The sequence below is a fragment of the Nelumbo nucifera genome, chromosome 8 (assembly GCF_055504915.1).
Source record: "Nelumbo nucifera cultivar China Antique chromosome 8, China Antique-T2T, whole genome shotgun sequence".
Taxonomy (NCBI): Eukaryota; Viridiplantae; Streptophyta; class Magnoliopsida; order Proteales; family Nelumbonaceae; genus Nelumbo; species Nelumbo nucifera.
Window position 1 is genome coordinate 7,251,676 of NC_142656.1, and position 15,633 is coordinate 7,267,308.

At 36.7% G+C, this 15,633-nt stretch overlaps 2 protein-coding genes across 2 annotated transcripts in view; both read left to right on the forward strand.

Moving 5' to 3' along the window:
• Window positions 1-4,192: 4,192 nt before the first annotated feature.
• Window positions 4,193-7,252, forward strand: AUR1 (ataurora1). Its single transcript, XM_010246097.2, has 9 exons — window positions 4,193-4,349; window positions 5,024-5,140; window positions 5,489-5,635; window positions 5,741-5,836; window positions 5,976-6,071; window positions 6,161-6,257; window positions 6,348-6,465; window positions 6,703-6,775; window positions 6,878-7,252. Exons 1-9 carry the CDS (start codon window positions 4,314-4,316, stop codon window positions 6,977-6,979), a joined length of 882 nt encoding a protein of 293 aa, XP_010244399.1. The 5' UTR covers window positions 4,193-4,313; the 3' UTR covers window positions 6,980-7,252.
• Window positions 7,253-8,665: 1,413 nt separating this feature from the next.
• Window positions 8,666-15,633, forward strand: part of LOC104588248 (DNA repair protein RadA-like protein) — a 48,528-nt gene continuing 41,560 nt past the window's right edge. Inside the window, exons 1-2 of the mRNA XM_010246100.3 lie at window positions 8,666-9,934; window positions 12,668-12,723. Coding sequence (XP_010244402.1) covers window positions 9,027-9,934; window positions 12,668-12,723 — 964 coding nt within the window. The 5' untranslated portion in view covers window positions 8,666-9,026. The remainder of the gene's footprint in view (window positions 9,935-12,667; window positions 12,724-15,633) is intronic.

Below are 15,633 nucleotides of genomic sequence, written 5' to 3' on the forward strand. Positions count from 1 at the left end.
ATTCCGTTCAGGGTAAATTTGCATTCAGGTGTTTGGCAATATTGCATTAATGCATTGACAAATGACAAAAAATATATTTTCTAATATATATTTATGTCGATAATGAGATGTAAAAGTAAATTTGCATTCAAGTTGACTTTTGATCAAGGACTAAAGTATTAGTATCGGGTATCGTATCAGACAGTTTTGATACGGATATGCTTTAGAAATACATGGATACGGACGAAATATATGAAAATACATGGATATGCTAGGAAAATGATACAAATTTTGTAAGTATATCAATTACACTAATTTTAAAAGCCAAAATAGCCACAAATAAAGCATAAATACATAAAAAATATATATAATACTAATATATCAATATACATAGATATCATACAATTTTGTTGATAATCCAACAATCAAGAGTCCAATACTCATATTATATAGTTTTTACAAAGTAAAGTATGCACGAATCATTATTATGTTAAATTCTATAAGCCTAAGACACAAAACATATGCAACTATTATATTTTAATTACTATAGCAATTATTTTCTTTTTTTACTTTTCAACATTAACAAAAAAGCCAATTAAATATTAAATTTTGAAATATTTGATAATATCAAAATTACTATCATATGAAATTTATAATTTTTCTAAGATACATATATTATTATCATATTTTTACTTTTAATTTTAACTAAAAGTATATCAAAATTATTAAAATTTCTAAGATACATATCATGTGAAATTCATAATTTTGAATTATTAAAGTAGCAATTCCATTGTTAACATTTGAAATAACAAATCATTTTTCATATAAATTTAAATTAGTGAATTTGATAAATTCAATTTAATATTATATTCTTGATATTTTGTAAACATTTTTTTTTTGTAAATGATAAATATGTTATATTTTAGTCTAAATTAAAATATCAATGAATAATTTATAAACAAATATTAAAATTTGAAGATACATATAATGTACAAATTTATGAAATTTAAGAACTAAAATAATTATCTATTTATTATTTTTTTTATTGTATAATTTATTGAGAGTAAAAAACAAATTTTGATATAAATGTAAATTTGATAATTTTTTGTTTCATTAATATTTATAAAATAGTAAATTTTAATATTATTTTTTATTTTAAGTTATAATTATTGAACACAAGCATATATGTATTTGTCTAGGTTTATGCTAATGGTAAAGTTAATAAAGTGTATTTTATTTCACTTAATATCATAAGTTGAATGATGGTGCAATGGCTTAGGAAGGTAGCGTATAGTAGCATGGGTGCCGAGACTTGAGTTTGAATCTTCATAGGATAATTTTATAAACAAGACAAGGGATGCATGTGTATCAGCGTGTATCGCAACGTATCAGTCTATATCAGCTGATACGGTAAAGTTATATACTTTATTGGAATTCGTATTTGTATCCATTACTACTAAAAAGTTTGTTTGATAAGAAGGTAAATTTATCAATGCAAAAACTAACATAACTTTGCAATTTATATGGACTATTTTACACTCTACATATTTACAGCATTTCCAAATGCAACTTAAGTAGTAACACCCCCTAATACTTTAGGAAGATTATTAAGAGAACACTAAAAATGAAGATTGATGTAAACAATTCCAACCATTTGGGTCTCCCTACAATGGTAAGTAGGTAAACAAAAGAGATGTCTTTTCTCGAATTAAATAAAGAATTGAAGACAAGGTAAAAGGTTGAAAGCAAAAGACTCTTAATGGTAGAGAAATAAAACAACCCCAATGTATTACATGAGCTATAAGTTCCCCTTCAACCTATGAGGGCAAAAAAAAAGCGGAGGAGATCATGGTCGCTTGCGTTGGTTGAAGCAACATGTGCAAGAGCGCATGGTGGTTGGGATTTTGGGATCAAAAAGCTTTCAATTGGCCATTGATGGGCAAATATGATTCGTGTGTTACACCACAATGGCTCTCTTTGTGGGTAGAGTCATGAAAAGTTTGTATTTCCAACAGAATTCTCTATTAGATTCTCAAGCGAGGCATTAGGCCCATGGGGTTAGAAGAACACTCATTGTGTGTTTTCACTTTCAAATATAGGTTTGGTGTAGAGGGTGGGAAATGGTCAAAATATTAAAATTTGGAATGACCCATGAATTCCAATGACCCACTTAAGCATCAGAGTGCCCATCTCGGGTCAAGCTATTCGGACACTCTAATATCTGTCTTATTGCAATTTGGCCATGCGACCTACCTAATCTGATATACAAACTGTCTGCCAACAGGAAACACTAGATCACACACCATCAATTCCTTTTTTGTTTTGTAATAAAGGCAACTCTTTTTGCCCTAAAAAATATGCTAGTAGCAAAAATTGTAATACATGATATGATAATGCCAAATGTCCATGATTATAACACATGGAAAAATAAATTTCATATGGCAATTTGTGAATATAACAAAATATATGACACGACAAAGTTTGTAACACATGGTGAAATATATGTTGTGTAGCAAATTTGTGATACATGAAAAAATATATGCCACATGACAAATTTGTAACATAGTAGTGTCACAAAATACACATGGTAAAATATATTCCACCTGGCATTAATTTATGTTATATGGCACTACTATATGTTATGTGACATTAACATATTATAAATTTTAATAAATAACAAACTAACATGGCATAACCAACTTATTTTAAAAATAATATTTATCAAATTGTAATTTTATACTTCTAAAAACAAAAAAGCAAAAACTTATCCAAACATAACCTAAAACTAAAATTGAGTTAAAGCTTGATCTGTTGGGTTGTGCCTTAGCCTTGCGTATGAAGGAAGTTCCATAAAAGTGGTTGAACACATGAAAGGCATCTTTTCAACAGTTACTTGCTGGCATATTGTGCCGAGCCTGGGCTTCCAGGCTAGGCCCATTCAAATTTTAACAAAATGCGAATTGGGATCTGCTCCTCATCACCTCACACCGACCTCACAGTCACCTCCTACCTTGTATTGGGGATATATCCCCATGAATAATAAATTCAAGGACGAGAGATGTTCCCAATGTGTAGCCACGGCATGTTGTGATGTTGGTGTGAAGCATGCATTAAAGCACACACAAGTATGTGTTTGGTAGAACTTTCCTTTATTAACTAAATATTTGTACTTAATTTGTCTTCAAAACCGAGAATAGTAATAATGTAAATCATTGACAAGTAGGCGCCACTATGTATCATTAGGCATCACACCAACAGAACAATGAATAAATGCCTAACCGTTAGGGGAAGCATCAAAATGAAATTCCCCCAATGATAGACGCACACATAAATCAATAACAATTTTCATGAGTATCTATGTATAAGGATCACCATGATGTACTAAATAATGATTTAGCCATAATATGAAAACATTTTGATAAATATCTATCACGAAATGCCCACATAACAAAAAATGCGCAAATTGAACCCCTTGACCTTCAATGTGAGTCATGCATTCCTACTCCAAATATATGGATTTGGGACGAGATCAGTCCATCACATTCGTGCATTGGGAGTATTTTCCCATTACAACCACGAGAGATGTTTTCACTGTACGGAGGGGATGGGCTGCTAACAGCTCTTTAACGTGATTTTAGTAAGTGGTGGGTCCAATGATTTAGGCTGTGTTTGATTGTAATACAATCTTAATTGCTGTAGTACAAATGCATGAGAGTGAGAGTGCAAATGAAAAGAATGCAAGATTTAATTTTGTTTTGAGTTTTACTTCATTCTGTTTCAGGTCTTATTATATTTCACTTGTATTACAATAAAATAAAATAAATTAAATTTTAAAACAAAAATAAATTAAAATTTACACCCAAATCATTTGCACTATCATAGTTTTGCATCAACCAAACACGGCTTAGAGACATAACACGTATCAGGCCCATATAACATCTGGATCCAACTTATGCTCCGAAACATTCAAAGTTTCCGTTTATGTCAGCCTCTGGGACCATGGATTATGTGGTTTTCCTAAAAGTGTTCCAAATGGACGGTAGATGTTCAAGAAACGCATGAATTTACATGCTATACAAATTATCAAATACTCTCCCGTGGCCGTAACCCCAAAATTTGAATGTGGTTGGATACCTTAAGGACTTGAGGTCATCGCACCACGTGTATATCTGTACGAATTCGACCGTTGGAAGAGTAATTCGGAAAAACTATTGGCACGATACTTTCTTCGTCTCCAATCTCTTTTTATTTTGGTGACGCTCCATCCCCTCATTTCTGTGAGTCGTTTCCCCTCTCAACCATCTATTAACCCTCTGTCTCTCTCTCTCTCTCTCATGGCGGTCGCTGCAGAAACACAATCTGAAGAGAAGGTAACAAAGAGATGTTGAAGAGCTTCAATTGTAACTCTTAGGGTTTATTGTTTGCCGTAGTGTCTTCTGTTCTGATTTGAAAGTTAAAGTTTTCTCTGGCAAGGTTGTTTTGATCTTTTTTAAAAATTTAGTTTCAGAAACTGGGCCTTTAATTTTCTTTTAAACATCTGGTTTCGCTTTGCCAGATTCATTTGTAGGGTTTTGGTGTTTCCGAAATTAGGGTTTCTCATCACCTTGATTACAGGATTTCTGGGTCAATTAGGAAGTTGTTTGCCCTTTCCGCACATTTCTCTCTTCTCCCTTTTTCCTGAAGTCAGAATGCAGGTTTTTGTATGAGCTTGGGTTTCGCACAGATCAGAGCGCTATCAGTAAGGAGACAGAGTTTTACCGAAATCCGGGTTTTCAATACTCTAACATGAGGTTTTAATCTAAGCTTTCTTTCTAGGGTGTTTTCCTGCATCGAGTTAGCAAGAACCTAGATTTTCAGGCAGGAAAAAAAAAAACTAGAAGAAAGAAGGAAATGTAGATTTAGGGTCTCCAGTCTATAAATGTATTTAATGTTTTATTTTTATGAAATTCATCTATGTTTTCTGTTGTGCGTTTTTTTTTTGAAATGTCCTTCATCTGTATGAAGATTTTGAGAATTTATGATCATTTGTTTTCATTTTTTGCAGGGGTCTTCAGAGGTTTCGGCAGCAGAGAAACGACGGTGGACCTTGAACGATTTTGACATCGGAAAGCCTCTTGGAAGAGGAAAGTTTGGTCATGTCTATTTGGCCAGGGAAAAAAAGGTTTGTCGTTTTAATTTGACTCCATTTGAAAATTCTGACATTTTATAATTCTGGGCTTGATCATTCCTGAAAATTTTGAGTAGTGATTATTATTCGTTAACGTTTAAGTTTAAAGTACCGTGATACAAATCTTAATATTCTCCAACAAAGTTTTGCTTTTCTTCCTTTTCTTTTCCGCTTCTCCTGGTAGTTGAGGTTTTACAATTCTGTCTTTTCCTAACAAATATACAATGGAGATATTCCTTACAATTTAATGAATCTCCTATTTGTTCTCTCTGCGTCTTCGTCTTTTATGTTAAATATTTATTTTCCATGATCCGTTGCCTAATCTCACCACTTTTAAAGCAGAGTAATCATATTGTAGCACTGAAGGTACTCTTCAAGAGCCAGCTGAAACAGTCTCAGGTTGAGCATCAGCTGCGCAGGGAGGTTGAAATACAGAGCCATCTACGACACCCAAATATCCTACGCCTCTATGGATATTTCTATGATCAGGTCCAAACATATGCCATTGTTTCCTTATTTGCAATGCTTACCTCAGTGAAAAGAACACAAGTTCAAGCTATTTGACCTTTTTTTTTTTTAACTTAATTATTGCAGACACGAGTTTATTTGATATTAGAATATGCAGCCAAGGGTGAGTTATATAAAGAACTTCAAAAATGCAAATACTTCAGTGAAAAGCGTGCTGCCACTGTAAGTTCTCCTCTCTGTATACCATTGCTACTGTTTATATTTTGTTGCTATAAGGGTCATATCATGGAACCATATGATCTCATATTTCCCATGTTTTGTATTACCTGATTATTTTCTTTTTCTTTTTTGAATGGCTTAGTATATTTCATCGTTAGCGAGAGCCTTGATATATTGTCATGGAAAGCATGTCATACACAGAGATATCAAACCAGAGAACCTTTTGATTGGTGCACAGGTGGATTTGTAGTTTGGAGGATTTTGCTATTTCGTTTTATTCTGTTGATGTGGCAATTTATGTGCTTATGCTAAGTTTATTATCAACAGGGTGAACTGAAAATTGCAGACTTCGGATGGTCTGTTCACACATTTAACCGTAGGAGAACAATGTGTGGTACACTGGATTACCTTCCACCTGAAATGGGTAGGTAACATAAAACAGATTCGAACAAATACATTCATTGCCTTCTTAGCATGAATCTGAAGTGATTGCATGGTTGGGTTCTTATTACAGTTGAAAGTGTAGAGCATGATTCAAGTGTGGACATCTGGAGCCTTGGCGTGTTGTGCTATGAATTCCTTTATGGGGTGCCACCTTTTGAGGCAAGGGAACACTCGGACACATACCGAAGGTAGGCTGAAATTCCGGCACAATCAGAATGATGGTTATGCTTTAGGAAAAATTTTGTATGAACCATCCTTTTTGTTTTCCTTTTTGGTGGTTTGAGCCCAAAACAATTCATTCTACCGATTAAACAGGCAAATATGGTGTTTTCTTGCTCTACTGATGTTTTTTTTTTCCTGATTAGATGCTATACCTTTTGAGATTCTTCTTTTTTTGTCAATTTTGATATGGTTGGTTTTTGCAGGATAATAAAAGTGGACCTTAGGTTCCCTCCAAAACCTATAGTTTCTTCTTCTGCAAAAGACCTCATCAGTCAGGTTAGCGCCTCTTTTGCCCTCTCGTTGATGCAAATCGCTTTGCCTAAACAAATTATCACTAAATGAATGACAAATGAGTTTTATCTTTGCTTTCTTGAGCAGATGCTTGTCAAAGACTCTTCACAGCGTCTCCCGCTGCACAAGCTCCTTGAGCACCCATGGATTGTTCAAAATGCAGATCTGTCGGGTATATTTAGAGGTTGATTTTACAGGGACATCATGCTGTTCTCTTTTCCTTTGTTCTTCAGTGGTGTGTGAATCAGTGGATAATGTGTAAATTTTTTCCCTTCTTTTGGTTCCCGGGGATAGGTCCAGCTGGTTACAAGTCTCAAATGACTAATGGACCAGGAATTCTCCACTTCTATCAAGTACCTGACGGCTCTTTTGTTGGGTCTCCTAGATGAAGCAATAACTTCATATAATGTACCTCTAAGTACAATAATTCAAGATTTTATTATGTATTGAAATGATTTTCTATGTCGATTGCCTTGAGAAAAGTTCATTTGAAACCATATCGAAATGATTTTATCCAAGAAATCACTTATTCAATTTTGTGACAAAACATTACACTTTTATAAATTCCCATGCCAGAATTTAAGTTGGAATCTTGAAAAAAGTACATATACCCCAAATGAGCACATGAGGTCCAATAACCTTACCCTGAGAGAACCTATTGAGGTGAGGCCAAATGCCAAATGCCAATTGGTTCAATTTATGCGTTACATGGCTATCTGTTACAGGTTCATAGGCGGTCCAAACGCCATGGCTTCTATTTCTGCGTAACGATTCAATTTCATCCGCCCAAGAACTCGAACTAGACAGGCCCTTATTGCGATCTACGTCAACGCTCGGATCTTCGTCGTGGCGTCTGTTGCTGGAATGGATAGCTCTCCGAATAAGCACGAATATGACAATTTTCGGATTGGACGAGGAGAAAATGCAACAGAGTTTGACGTAGAATTTGATTTGATAATATCGAGAATTCCTGTGGGTGTAGTATAGAGTCTGAAGTGCGCGCATGTCGGAGATCGGCATCAAACGAGTTAAATGAACCAGCAAGGCAACAAGTAAAAAGTGTATCGTTTTCGCCGTTTCGCGGCACAACCGTTTCACGGTATCTTCCGATGGACTGCCCTAACGTCCGTGCCTTGCGGCATGCAACAACTCAACAAAAAACATAACGTCAAACTCATAAGCAGGTGTGAATTTGTGATTCATGGCCGTTGCGTTGCATGAACTTTTCCGCATTAGCCATCAGCGTTTGTGCAGAAACGGCCATCAAATGCAACGGGATGCCTAGTTGGGGTACCAGACGGTCAAATGAATGATTATTTTTTCCCCTTTCTTTCTGTCTTTAATCTTAAACCGCTCACAATTAGTTTCAAGCTCTATTTTATTCATTTTCAAAGTTCAGTATTAATTCATAAATTTTAATAAATTGTTTTGTATTGGCCTATTAGATATATCATATATAGTCGAGCCCATAAATAAATATAAAAATAACAAATAAAACCAAACGAAATGTGTAAGAAAAAAGGAAAACGGTTTATTTTTTTAATATTTTTAAAAGGTTTGATTATGATATGAAAAATATATGATATTTGAAAATTTTTTAATCAATAAACTAAAATCATAAAAGTGATAGTCAGTCAAGTGTTATTTATTAAAATTAATGGGTGTTTTAATTGGTCAAAACTCTTTCCATATCATGTATTTCCAATCATATATATTTTCCCATTTTAAAATCATAATTATATTTATATTTTTAATAAAAAATATTTATTTAAATGGATAATCAGTGTACCCAAAAACCCGGAAAGACATGATATCTAAAAAACCTAATAACCAATCAGCTGGTACCATATAGTGATTATCATTCATTTGGCCGTCTGGTACCCCAACTAGGCATCCCGTTGCATTTGATGGCCGTTTCTGCACAAACGCTGATGGCTAATGCGGAAAAGTTCCTGCAACGCAACGGCCATGAATCACAATTCACACCTGCTTATGAGTTGTGACGTTATGTTTTTTGTTGAGTTGTTGCATGCCGCAAGGCACGGACGTTAGGGCAGTCCATCGGAAGATACCGTGAAACGGTTGTTCCGCGAAACGGCGAAAACGATATACTTTTTACTTGTTGCCTTACTGGTTCATTCATTTCGTAATTCGCGGGCTTTGTTCCTCTTCCTCCACCGGTAAGTAAGAGGACAAACCCTAAAACTGGACTACATGGCATAGTTCAACTCGTTTGATGCCGGTCTCCGACATGCGCGCACTTCGGACTCTATACTACACCCACAGAGGGATTCTCAATATTATCAAATCAAATTCTACGTCAAACTCTGTTGCATTTTCTCCTCGTCCAATCCGAAAACTGTGTCATATTCGTGCTTCTATTCGGAGAGCTATCCATTCCAGCAACAGACGCCACGATGAAGAACCGAGCGTTGACGTAGATCGCAATAAGGGCCTGTCTAGTTCGAGTTCTTGGGCGGATGAAATTGAATCGTTACGCAGAAATAGAAGCCATGGCGTTTGGACCGCCTATGAACCTGTAACAGATAGCCTTGTAACGACGATAGGGGCTGAGGTCATTGAGAGTCGGGAGGAAGGATCTGCGAGCGGGGACGAAAATCCTCTGACTTTGACTAGTTTTGATTCTCTGGGAGGAGATTTTAAGCGTGGGAAATCTGCAGGGGAGGTTAAGAAAGTAGTGGTAGGAGAAGAGGAAGGGAGGAGTGGAGATGGTACTACAAGGGCCTGGTCAGGTCATCACTCCAAGGCGGAAAAACCGATGCCCAACAGGGTTGTTTCAGGTGTTGATAATCGTGAGGGAGGAAACGAAAGAGTTTGTTCCGGTTACAGTTCAAGTGCTCGAGACATTGTGTTGAAGAAGAAGGGAAAGAGTAAGGTTTGTTGGGTTTGCTCGAGCTGCGGAGAGTCTTTTGGCCAGTGGTGGGGGTTTTGCCAGTCTTGTGGTTCCAGTGGTACACTGACAGAATTTACGCAATCTGATGATGCTAGTAATAAGAAGACAGGGTTTGTTGTATCTGAAAAGGCAGTTCGCTCATGGCTCCCCCAGCAGCCGGGTGAGATGTCTCCTCAGAGGTTGACAGATGTGAAGAAGGGGGTAAACCAGTTAAAATGGCGAATTCCTTTGTATGTTCTCTTTGTAACTTTGTTCACCGAGCAATTCTGTTTGTTCTTGTCCACATTTTTGAAGTTATTTTGCTCTTAATAGTTATTTTCCCCTTGACGTATTATCTTGCTCTTTTGGTTCTGTAAGCAAAGATTTGCTCAAAGTATAATTCCAACTTTCCTGCATTCTATGCTGTTTTGAGTACCAGCTGTTTAGGAATAACTGATTACAAACTCAAATAGATGGATCAATTTCAAGGAAGAAAGATGATCGGGAATTGACACATCTTGGGCCTCATATGGACTTGGAGTTTTTATCAAGTTAAATGGCTCATGGACCAATTAAGTTAATTGGCCAACTTAAATGTGATTTCTATACCTTACGTCCATGTTATCTGTCCATCTCTCATTCGCGTGTACTATATTGAATATTTGAATTATTAATTTTTTTCCTCTTGACTAGTGACCATGCAGAAGTCCTTATACTTAGTAAGACATGTCAGCCATAACATGCTTGACACCCATTGTTTCCAAAATATCAAAGTCAACAAAGTTTTGTGGTGTTAAATCACAGACAATCAAGTTTCAAGGGAAATATTCAGATCCTTTTCCATATGAAACAGCTGGCTAGTTGAGTTAAAATGTAGAGAAATGTTATTAAATAGAAGGGTCAGTGGCCTTCCAAATAAACATAACAAGGATTACATTTTTAGAGAAAATCAGTTCAAAGCTAATTCATTCTGCATTTGTGGTTTAATTTGTAGTTGATGGCATTGCTTTCTATTTGATTGATGATCTAACTTATCTTTTTTTGCACTGATGAGCTAGATTTTCAGGCCATTTTTTTCAGATCTCTCTCTCTCTTAAAAAATATTCATATCCAACCCCGATTTGGCCAAAAGGTCAGCAGTTGAGTTCAGCTCCCTTGGTATCAGTTGAAAATTACACCTACAGTAATTTAGATAATGCAAGAAAAGAATTAAAGAGAGAGAGAAAGAGAAAGAGAAAGAAGAAAGAAGTTTCAGCAATAGGTTGTGGAAGAAGAAAAGAAGGGAAAAGAGAAAAGAAGAATTTGAACCTCTCTTTCTAGCTCCCTTTCATCACTTTTATTAATAATTCTAAGTCTAAGTACAATTACTTGGATGCCCTTAATGGGGTGGCCAGCACTAAAGAAATAATTAAAGAAAATAAAAGAAGGCCCATAACAAAGAAACATAACTTTTAAATACTACTTAAAAGAAATAAAGAACACTAAATCCCATTCGGTCCATTCTCACTATAGTATCCATCTAAAAAACATTAAAGAAGAGGAAAGATTGCTAATCTCGTTGAGAAAATGGGGCATTTTTCCAGACATATTATGTGCTGATATATCACATGACTATCAGAATGGGACATTATTGGTTACTAGGGAAGAGTTTAGGGATTTTCCTTTGATGATATGGTTTGAGGATGGTGCTCTAATATTGGATATTCTCTATATATGAGCAAAGTACATCTCAAAGCTGGAATCCCCTATAGTAAGATGGAAGTATATTATGTGATATATCAGTACATCATGTTTGATGTGATATCTCCTTTAAGCTGCACATCCTTTCCTTTTAGGGTGTGCAGGCGTGATGGCATCAAGAAACTCAATGTGGGCAGAAAGAAAGGCTGTCAGGGTTCAATTCTAATGATAACTAGTAGAGCAACACGAGAGGAGATTGAGGGTGACTACTGATTTTTCTTGGATGATTTGGAGATGGTAATGAGGTACTGCAGAGGCTCTCTATTTAGAAATAGTGAGGCAAGAGTCCTGGTTTCCAGAGTTAATATCTCATTCAAATGGATCTGGAGGTAAGGAAACAGTTTGGCAGATGGATTGGCTAAGAAAGGGGTGGAGAGGGCTGAATTATATTGCCATGATCCCTTCCTACTGTTTTTGTTTATGAAAATCTATATCAGTTTTGGTTGTCTTCAAGCATGAGTGATCTGCAGTTTGTTCTGCCTATGTTGTGTCGGCTAGAAATTTGTACTTTGCTACTCTTTCAGAATTCAGATTTATGAAAATTTTGTCATTGGTCCAGAAAGAAGGTTAGCGTATGAATATTTCCATAACTTTGGTCCTACAAACTACTGGAGTTTTGAGCTTTAATGGTGTTCTTTTCTTTTCTTATACTCATCTGCATTCTGAAGAGAGATTCATAAACATTATTTGAGAGATAGTATCCACTAGTCACTAGTGAGTTGCACCTGGCAGTCCAGCATCAAGTTCTCTTCAGGAATGATCCTAGCAGCACCCTTTTAAGTTATTTTCTGTTTCAACCAATGTAGCTGGCTTAAGTGCAATGAAAACTAAACTCTTTCTTGAGGAATCAATGCTTATAAGTGAAGGTCTTGTGGTCTTTGGAGGTTGAGACAACCAGATCAGTTCAATTAAATGGGTGGAGTGGAAGGATAAGGGCCTATTGAGATACCAATCTATTTCTTTTTATTGACAGACCATTTGATTTATGGAAGATGGGATATTAGTAAGAGGTGTAGACTTGGAAGACAGGATATTTCTTTTGCTTCTAGCAGAATGACAATTATATTTGGATGCACATTTTTTTATCAACGAAGGGAGAAAAATAGCTTTTTCAGATTTTTGTCTCTGAAATGCTTAGTGCTTGATCTGATTCAGCCTTTTGTTTTGGTTATCTTGGTATAAGGAATGCCTTTTATTATCATTTTAAAAAGAATTTCCTTTTTATGTAAGTGTTTGATTTTCAGATCCGGACTCTTTGGAGCTGAAGTTGCTAGGGTGCTTGGAGGTGGTCTTGTCCCAGGTATTGTAGCTTCTGACTTTCTGGTGCTGTGTAACTATTTACTTTATAAATATCTGTTACATGGTAGCTTTTGGTGTCCAATTTTTGAACAATTCAAAGCTGTTAGATGTATAATATGATTTCTAAAATTTTGTTCTCCTATTGTAGTAGGTTTCAATGTTGTCCTCCTTTCTCTTTAAGACCATTATGCCATAGTTGGAATCTTAGAGATTTTTGTTTTTTTGAGAAAAAGTTAACTGATAGGTACATGAGGAGATGTACATGCTACAGCTGAGCCAACAAGAGGAAATTATTGGGGCAGATTTCTTTCATTGTACATGATTTCCCTGAAGGTACCCGATTTAGCTAAACCATCAACTGTAGTATTTAATTCTCTGGGAATCCAGATTAAATTTACAGTAATGGTGTTCAGAATATCTCTGGCCTCAGCCAAGTAATGAGCTAGTGTCCAAGGGCCTCCCTCCTTCTCCCTTAACCATCTTATTGTGTTTGTAGAGTTTCCTTCAGTGTTTTAGAAGGCGTGGGAGGCGTACGCCTAGATGTGCGCCTCCAGGCGAGGCACTCCCAAAACGCCCTGAGGTGTATGCCAGAGGCGTTGACACCTCTGAGGTGTATGCCTCAGGTGCAAGAGGCATACACCTCTTGCGCTTTTTTAATGAGGCATGCTAGAGGTGTACGCCTCATGCACATCTTTTATAAAAAGACAGAAAAAAAAGAAAAGAAAAAAAAGGAAAGGAAAGGAGAAGAAAGGGAAGGGAAAGAAAAAGAAAGAGAAGAAAAAAGAGAAAAGGAAAGAAAAGAAAAGAAAAGGGAAGGGAAGAAAAGATAAGGGGAAAGAAAGTGGTTTGCCACTTTGCCCCTTGCCCCTTCTGCTTGGACAAGACCCCCCTTTCAACTAATGTTATGCATCTTTATTCTTCTTAATATAAAAGATTTTTATTAAAAACAAAGAAAAAATGAGATCCCCCCTTCCTTTTCATCCTCATCCTAACCCCCCTCCTCTTAAGGAGGCTTACGCCTCTTGTGTTCTGAACTACGCCTCACATCACGTCTCCACGTTTTAAAACATTGGTTTTCTTTAATGGTTATAGCTGAAGAATCATCCACCTCAATTAGGCCTGTAAACGGATCGATTTCGAATCGAATCAGGCTATATTCAAATTCGAAACCGATTATAAACAATAATATCCGAATTCGATTCGATATCCGATAGATATCAAATAGTTCAATTCAAATTCGATTTCGATTATTAAATCGAGTATTCGATTCAATTCGAATTTGACTGTTTCTATCACTGACGCTACCGTCGGTGATGGTGGTTGCTTGGGCGGCGACGACCGGTGATGCTGAGTTAGTGAGTGGACTGAGAGAGTGGGAGATAAAGGAGAAGATGAGAGACGACTGAGGAGAGGCGGAGCTGTGGAGGATGAGGGTCGGTGGTCAGTGATGGTGGTTGCTTGGGTGGCAACTATGCTGAGTCAGTGAGTGGACTGAGAGAGTGAGAGATAGAGGAGAAGATGAGAGACGATTGACGAGAGAGGACTGAGGAGAGGCGGAGCCACGGAGGATGAGGGGCGGTGGCCAGTGATGGTGGTTGCTTGGGCGGCGGCGATGCTAAGTCAGTGAGTGGACTGAGAGAGTGAGAGATAGAGGAGAAGATGAGAGACGACTGATGAGAGAGGACTAAGGAGAGGCGGAGCCGCGGAGGATGAGGGGCGGTGGCCGGTGATGGTGGTTGCTTGGGCAGTGTCCAACGACGGCGAAGGGAGGGACGAAGGATTAGGGTTAGGGTTTTTCCGAATGTTCTCATTTAGAAATGAGTCATTTCTCAATTCTAATTTCCGAAGTTTTTTATTTTTTATATTTTACCTTCTTTTTAGTTATATATATATATATATCTATAAAATCGTTTCGAATATTTATCAGATCGGATTAATGCATATCCGAATTTGATCCAATAATTTAATCGGTAAAAAATGGTATTCAAATTCGGCTGGATATCCGATTCGAATTATCCAATTTGATTCGATTATGCTGAATCTCGGATTCAAATTCGGATTTTTGAATGCCGTTTACAGGCCTAACCTCGATTGGGCCACTATATGCCGACATGATGCTTTCCGCACTCCCTCTAAAAACTCCAGTTCCAGCAACTCCAGGGTTTCCCAAAGCACTGCCATCAAAATTTAAAGTTAGCTCTGATAACAATCTTGTAGGAATAGTGTTTGCCCTGTTTGAAGGTCCTGGTGAAGAGAATAGGCCCGGATTTCTTTGTAAATCATTCTGAGATAAGCCTTTGAATTCTGCAGAAATGGAGACCTATAGATTGCCCAGAAGAGTAACGTGAGAGTAAATCTTCAATAGATCTGGTTTTGTTTTCAAAGAGGCGGTTGTTTCTTGCTTCGCAAATACACCATAACACTGTTTGGGCAATTGTGCACCAATAAATTTCCCCCCTGCTTCCAAGACCACTATTCCCATTGCCATAAGAGATTGATTAAACTTTTAGGAAATAACCAACTGTAGTCTACAAGATTAAGGAACTAGTACCAGATTTTTCTTGTTTCTGGGCAGTGGAGAAAGGTGATCAGTTGACTTACCTTCTTTCAGACATAAAGGACAAGCATAGGAGGAGATAAACAATCTTCCTTTGTTGATTTTGTGCAGACAGGCCTCCCAAACAAAGAAAGAGACTCTAAGGGGAATGTTGGAGCACCAGACCCTCTTGTGGGGAAAACTAGAATTAGAGGATTCCGAAACCAAGGCTCTAAAGAAGGACTTAGTTGAGAATTTGCCATCAGGTTGAAGTTTCCAAATGCATTGGTCTGGGTTTGGTGAGGAGATATAGACCTCACTTAGAGAGTTTAAAAGGTTTGCTGTCTCATCAATCTCTATGCTTCTTAAAGATCT